General features: G+C 50.7%; 1 protein-coding gene across 1 annotated transcript in view; it reads left to right on the forward strand.

The window, feature by feature from the left end:
• The window catches only part of LOC104516965 (lysine-specific demethylase 3B-like), a gene marked incomplete at its 5' end in the record, with an annotated part of 19580 nt that extends 13235 nt beyond the window's left edge, over positions 1-6345 (forward strand). The window contains 7 exons of the mRNA XM_010161488.1: positions 786-876; positions 964-1094; positions 1475-1594; positions 2093-2232; positions 2541-2717; positions 3257-3391; positions 6265-6345. Of these exons, the coding sequence (XP_010159790.1) occupies positions 786-876; positions 964-1094; positions 1475-1594; positions 2093-2232; positions 2541-2717; positions 3257-3391; positions 6265-6345 (875 nt within the window). The remainder of the gene's footprint in view (positions 1-785; positions 877-963; positions 1095-1474; positions 1595-2092; positions 2233-2540; positions 2718-3256; positions 3392-6264) is intronic.
• Between the last annotated feature and the right edge of the window lie 808 nt (positions 6346-7153).

The following is a 7153-nucleotide window of genomic DNA, read 5'->3' on the forward strand; positions in this document are numbered from 1 at the left end:
GATCTGGTAGAACAGTGAACTCTGTTTCTCTCTAAATGTTAATGCCGAGTCTTCTGCGCTGCCGCACGTACCCCTCCCTGCAAGATACTCTCTTAGCCATGGTGACATCTGCGGCGCAGCAGCGGTTGGTGTGCTCGGGGCTGTCGTAGGCATCCACCTTTGGGTACGTGATGTCACCGTTCTGGGCTCCCGCTCTCTCTGTTACCGGGCAGGACTTGCGTACGACTCCTGACGTGAAGAACGCGTGTGGGAATTCAGCACCCTGCTAATTGGAGTGCCTCCAGCAAAGAAGAATCAAAAGCCAACCCTAAAGGCTGTCTTCCTCAGGAACCACTTGCCATCTAGCTGTTTAGAGCATATGGGGTACCATGGCTCCTTGCTTTATACGAGTCGGGGCGGATTTCAGAGCGTGAACCAATGACTTCAGTTTTAGAGAAGGTCAGACCTCTTGAAATGAAAGACAGACCTCTCAGACCTGGATGGAAGCAGGAAGGCAGAGTGCTCTAGGAAGGCTTGGAGTTTTGAAGCGGAATAAAAGCTGTTCTAAAAACCTAACAGCTGTGCAAGATCTGGCAAACGTCTGCTGTAGGGAACGATAGGTACATAGTTGTTAAACCCTTGTTTAGTCGTTCCGCAATAGCGCTTGGAAACCCAAAGGAAAATCGGGGTCTGTTTTGCTGCGCGATGTAGGAGCCCTTAGTAGAAGCGACAGAGTTGAGAGGAGGTTTGAACAAGTGGGCTGTGGTAAGAAGGCATTGCATGGAGAAATGGTTTGTGCCTTGCAGAACGGCTCAGGTCGGAGGATGGTCAGCCCATGGTACTGAAGTTAAAGGACTGGCCCCCGGGGGAGGACTTCAGGGATATGATGCCTACGAGGTAAGCAGACCGTAGTGTCAGTGCCTGCAGGACTGCTGTGGGCACTGCGGGAGGGAAACGTGCCTTTCTTCTTGTCTTGCTCTCTAGGTTTGAGGACTTGATGGAAAATCTTCCTCTTCCTGAATATACCAAGAGGGATGGCAGACTGAATTTGGCTTCTAGGCTGCCAAGCTACTTTGTCCGTCCTGACTTGGGTCCCAAGATGTACAACGCCTACGGTATGTGAGAACAATTCTGCAGGTGGTCATTTTGGTGACTCTTCATTACACTTGGGGCGTGCGCGAGGCTGTGGCTTGGATCAAAACTCTGTGCTTAGCCTAGAGCACACGGTCATTCTTCTTCATTGGTCCTGCGATCCATTCCTCTGCGAGTCCACTCTCTGCCAGGTGCGGATTTACAATTCCTGTAAAATAAAAAATACTAGTTACCGGTAAACTTTTTCCTTATGCCACACATGAAAGTAACTGCTTCGGCCGTCCTTTTACATCAGCTTCTGCTCGCATTGCTGTGTGAGTTAGCGTTCTAGAAAGACCTTTCAGGCAGGTTATTTCTAGAAGAGCTTAAATAGAATTTGATTTTATTTTACACTCTATTACAGGCTTAATTACTGCAGAAGACAGACGAGTTGGTACCACAAACCTGCACTTGGATGTGTCCGATGCTGTTAATGTCATGGTGTATGTTGGGATTCCCATTGGGGAAGGGACCCACGATGATGGTAATGCTTGAGGAGAGCTGTTTTCTGTCCCTTACAAATCAGTTGTGTGTGGGAGGAGGAGGACTGTACCTTTTATTGTTTAAACTTGTCATACCTATGGGATAGAACCCGAATATACAAGCCAGTTGGCTGCATCTGCAGCAGGTATTCGGAAGTGCCGTAACACTTCGCTGGTTCCCAGCTGTGGAAGCAGCTGGAAATGAGAAATCTCTCTGAAGAAAGGAGGAAGGGTGATGAGTTACTTTCTTCTTGTTGTATTTGAGTCACTGCAGTTGGTTCAGTTTCAGTTCCTGACTGAGCAAAGTGATTAGCTGCCAATTGACCTGTTTCCTGAATTCTGTTAAGTCGAAGCTCGATGCCCTTAGAAAGGGCCCTGTGTGATGCAGCAGCTACAGTTCCAGCATGTCTGGATTTAGCAGCCCAAAGTGCTCCTTCCTCTGCTATGTCAAAAATCAGCAGCTCTGTAATCGCATCGCTCCGTGTGGCTTTCCCTTTCAGAGGTTCTGAAAACAATCGACGAGGGAGATGCCGACGACGTAACAAAGCAGCGCATCCACGAAGGAAGGGAGAAACCTGGAGCGTTGTGGCACATCTACGCTGCCAAAGATGCTGAAAAGATACGGGAGCTTCTCCGGAAGGTACGTCGGTTACGGAGCTGCAGCACCGGCCTGCTGGCAGCGGCTGAACGATGCGCCCCGCTGGCCCGAGCGCCTGCGTACTCTGACGCTCTCCCGGAGCACGGGGGCTGTTGTTATGCTCCCAGGTTTTCAGCCTGGTCTAGAATCTTCATACTCATGTGCAAGTCACTACTTAAGACCTAAATGAGCTTAATGACAGTAATGGCCTACCTTGAAATAGTTTGGGTTTTGATCCAGAGCTTTCTGTGAGCCGGCAATATCAAGGTGCTATGTCATGGTTTCCCCCCCACCCCATATCTTGGCCGTAGGTTGGAGAAGAGCAAGGCCAGGAGAATCCCCCGGATCACGACCCCATTCACGACCAAAGCTGGTACTTGGACCAGACCTTACGCAAGCGTCTCTATGATGAGTATGGTGTGCAAGGCTGGGCAATAGTGCAGTTCCTCGGCGATGCGGTGTTCATTCCTGCAGGTGCCCCCCATCAGGCAAGTATCCTGCCTCGGGCCCGTGCTGACAGCTAGAGGGGAATGTGAGGCACAGCAGAACTGCGACTCCACAGGAACTGCTAGTGCATGTTAACAGACTTCGGTTCCTCCTGCGCACGCAGCTCTCGCGGGAGCCGAGTCGGATCTTGGGCATGGCTGTAGTAAAAATCACGTGAACACCCAAGTGATGTGAACAGTGCTGGGAGGGAATTCAAAAACAATAGGGTGAGTGGTGGGGCAACATTTTTGTGTAGTGGAACTTCTGCCAGGGGAACAGAATTCCAAAAACGTGTGGAGAACAGCAGAGAACGTGCCTTAGGGAACTCTGGTGCCTGCAGGAGGATGGGGAGCGCGTGAGATGTCGTGTGCTGTTCTGGTTTGACACGGTTTGAGTCTGTGTGAGATGAAATGGGCTCCAGTTCCTGTCCCTGATAAGTGAATGGGGAAGACCCCAACATCGGGGAGGGGGGGGGTTGGGGTTTTGGGGGGTTTGTGTGGCTCACTCCATCCTGATGTATCTCCCACTTGGGGTTCTTTAGGTCCATAATTTGTACAGCTGCATCAAAGTGGCAGAAGATTTTGTATCTCCAGAGCATGTGAAGCACTGCTTCCGTCTGACGCAGGAGTTCAGGCACCTCTCCAACACTCACACAAACCATGAGGATAAGCTTCAGGTCAGATTTTATGACAGTAATCACTAAATATACCCTGTGTTTTGCCAGCTCTGGTCAACACCAGAAATGTGTGGGTAATGATTTAAGAAAAAGATAACAACTTCCCCCAGCTTCGGAGGTTCTCCTTGGGTAAATGTTTTAAAAGAACCAAAGCGCCGGTGCCTGCAGGGTTACATGACCAGAACAGAGTCAGGGGATATGGTTGCCCAGAGAATTTTCCCACTAGCACATGTGGCAGGATAAGTTAAGTTTTTTTTTAAATAGCTGAATCCAGGATTACGGTGAAGCATAGCAGGAAAAAAAAGAATGAGAAGGAAAAAAGTGCTTTATTTGGAAGAGATTCATTTGACCAAGAACACTTGTATTTGTTTCTTTATTGGCTAAAGGAAAATTTCTCTGCAAGTGAAGGTTTGCTTATTTAAATCAGGGATGTGGTTCAGGAGTGGACTAATGGAATCACAGGCTGGTTTGAGTTGGGAGGGACCGTAAAGCCACCCCAGTTCCACCTCTTGCCATGGGCAGGGACACCTTCCATAGCCCAGGTTGCTCCAAGCCTCATCCAGCCTGGCCTTGGACACTCCCAGGGATGGGGCATCCCCAGCTTCTCTGGGCAATCTGTCCCAGTGCTCCCCACCCTCTGTGGGAAGAATTCCTTCCTTAGATCCAGTCTGAGTCTGCCCTCTCATAGTTTAAAACCATCACCCCTTGTCCTATCACCACAGGCCCTGCTAAAGGGTTTGTCCCTTCCTTTAAGTGCTGAATGGGATGCCATAATGGCTCCCCAGAGCCGTGTGTTCTCCAGGCTGAACAACCCAGCGCCCTCAGCCTGTCCCCACAGGAGAGGTGCTCCAGCCCCCTTGCTGAGGGTGCCCTCAATCCCACCGTCCACATCACTGACAGAGATGTTGAACAGCGCCGGTCCCAGTCCCGACCCCTGAGGAACGCCGCTCGGTGTTCTCTCCACTCGGACACGGAGCCGTTGAGCGTGACCATCCAGCCAGTTCCTTACCCACCGAGTGGTCCACGCGGCAAAACCCAGTCCCACTTAGACAGTTCCTTACCCACCGAGTGGTCCACGCGTCAAATCCATGCCCAGTTTAGAGACGAGGATGTCGCGTGGGCTGGTGTCAGATGCTCTGCACAAGTCCAGATAGATGACTTGGCAGGGCTGGGCTTACAGTTGGACTTGATCTTAAAGGTCTTTTCCAACCTAAATGATTCTGTGATTCTAAGTGAGTCCCAAACAGGAGAATTAGATGTGTTTTCCTTTGAAGAAACGTGACTGGAGTAGTGTGTCCCATTCTGGGCTCCCCGGTTCAGGGAAGATGGGGAGCTATGGGACAGAGTCCGGCAGAGGGCTGTGAGGGTGAGCTGGGGAGTGGAGCACTGCTCCTAGGAGGAAAGGCAGAGAGAGCCGGGGCTGTTTGGCCTGGAGAAGGCGGAGAGGGGACCTTGTCAGTGCTTATCAATACCTAAAGGGGGGTGTCAAGGGGAGGGGGCCAGGTGCTTTTCAGTGGTGCCCAGCAACAGGACAAGGGGCACTGGGCACAACCCGGAACACAGGAAATTCCATGTCAAGAGGAGGAAAAGCTGCTTTGCTTTTCGGGTGCCCGAGCCCTGGAACGGGCTGCCCAGGGAGGGTGGGGAGTCTCTGTCTCTGGAGATATTCCGAACCTGCCTGGGTCCGTTCCTGTCCCACCTGCTCTGGGCGACCCTGCTTGGGCAGGGGGGTTGGGCTGGGTGATCTCCAAAGCCTGCCATGCCGGGAGTCTGAGACTCTGCCTCTTCAGCTGGAGCCGTGCGGACGGGGAAGGGTTTCTGCAAACGGGCAGTGCTTAATGCCAAAAGTACCTGCTCCGACGTGGAACTGGGTGCCCTGCGGGAAGGAACTCAGTGGTGTTGGTGCTGCCCCGCCAAACGGCACTGTCCCTCTTTGTCGCTTTCCCTGTACATTTGTACATTATCATTATAAACACGTATTTTAGTTCAGCTGGAGCCGTGCGGACGGGGAAGGGTTTCTGCAAACGGGCAGTGCTTAATGCCAAAAGTACCTGCTCCGACGTGGAACTGGGTGCCCTGCGGGAAGGAACTCAGTGGTGTTGGTGCTGCCCCGCCAAACGGCACTGTCCCTCTTTGTCGCTTTCCCTGTACATTTGTACATTATCATTATAAACACGTATTTTAGTGCCTATTGAAAAATACACAGGGGACGGTCTCGTGGGTGATACGCAGACGGAGATCACGCGCGCATCAGGAGGAGGCGGTGCTCGGCAGTTGGTGGAGCGAGTGCGCTTAAGCTGCTCACCTAAAGATGAAACTGCTCAGGACCTAGAAACCCAATTCCAATTAACTTAGAAGGATTAGGAACAAGGTGGAGCTTTGACTGTTAAATAGCAGAGCGTGGGACGGGTTGCTGTGAGTAGCACAGGATTTCTGACCTCTGATCTTGCTTGGCTTTCTGGACGACGCACAGATTGGAAGAATTTCTCCATATGACAACAGGATGATTTGTTGCATCGTCTTAATTTACACAGGGTTAAACCGTGTGACTTTCTTGCTCACTTCGGGTTTGATTCATGTGAATCTGTAAGTGACTTCGGTCACTGGGACTTCAAAATGAACTCACGAGCATGACTTTGTGCGTAGTTCCTCCTGGCTCTCACCAAAGAGAGAGACTGTATCTTGCCATAAGGAAACCTGTGTTGCTGGGTGATCAGGAGTTGGTACATCAGTGTAGGTGTCTGAACTGTGTCATCTGTGCCCTTGATAGCCCGAAGCAGTGACAGTACGTACCTGACGCATACTCACCAGCCACTGTCCGTGGACTGCACGGGGTGCGAGACTTTCTCACTGACTGTTGTTTCCTGTTGCAGGTGAAGAACATTATCTACCACGCAGTGAAAGATGCTGTTGGCACACTGAAAGCTCATGAATCCAAACTAGCTCGATCGTAGGACTTGCCCGTTCCGAACGCCCTGTGAAGTAAGCCTTTTGCTCACAGCATATCCAGGGACTGCACATGCCTGGCTCTGCAGGAGCAGAGCCCTCTCGTAGAGCTGGTGTGGTCAGTATTACACACTCTTCAGCCACTGTTTTCTACGCTGCCTCAACACTGACGGTCTGGTGGAAGGTCGCACTGTTACACGCCGAGTCTGGATTCTCACGGAAGGTGCCATGACCCTTTCCTGTGGCCTTTTGCAAATTGGAAGAACGTGGAAACCACGTGGTGTTCCTGCATAATATGATTAGCAATGGTATAAAGAGTGTGGATGTGTGTTTTCCTCATGCCTAGTTAGTCTCCACGAAGGTAGAAGGAATGTGCTGGAGGTGGGTTGTCCTGCTGCACGCTCAGCTGACTGCTGGGAGTGCGACCAGCAGTAGCGCAACTGCAGAAGTTGAAGCAACTCCCCACGTGAGATACAGGCCAAGGAAAAGAACAAAGCTGTTCTCTGCACTCCCCTTCTTGTAGCCGTTCCTCTGTACACTGTAGAGTTGCAGAAACAAAGGGAGAACCCACTTCTTTTCCCCAAGAGACTCCAGAAATAGGAGAATTGTGTATTTAGTGAAAAACTAGGTTTGTAGTGAAACAGTTAATATTTCATGAAAGTAGATATTTTTAGTATTTTTGAAGTACCACAACTGTTCCTGGCTTTTCAAGGAAAGGCGCGTTACGCTTAGTCTTCCTTTCAGTAAAATCAAGAATTGATTTTTAGAGAGCAGTCCAAAATAGCACAAAACCAGCCAAAGGAGAGTGAATAGAAA

Source organism: Eurypyga helias, unplaced genomic scaffold (genome assembly GCF_000690775.1).
Source record: "Eurypyga helias isolate BGI_N326 unplaced genomic scaffold, ASM69077v1 scaffold9531, whole genome shotgun sequence".
NCBI classification, from domain to species: Eukaryota; Metazoa; Chordata; class Aves; order Eurypygiformes; family Eurypygidae; genus Eurypyga; species Eurypyga helias.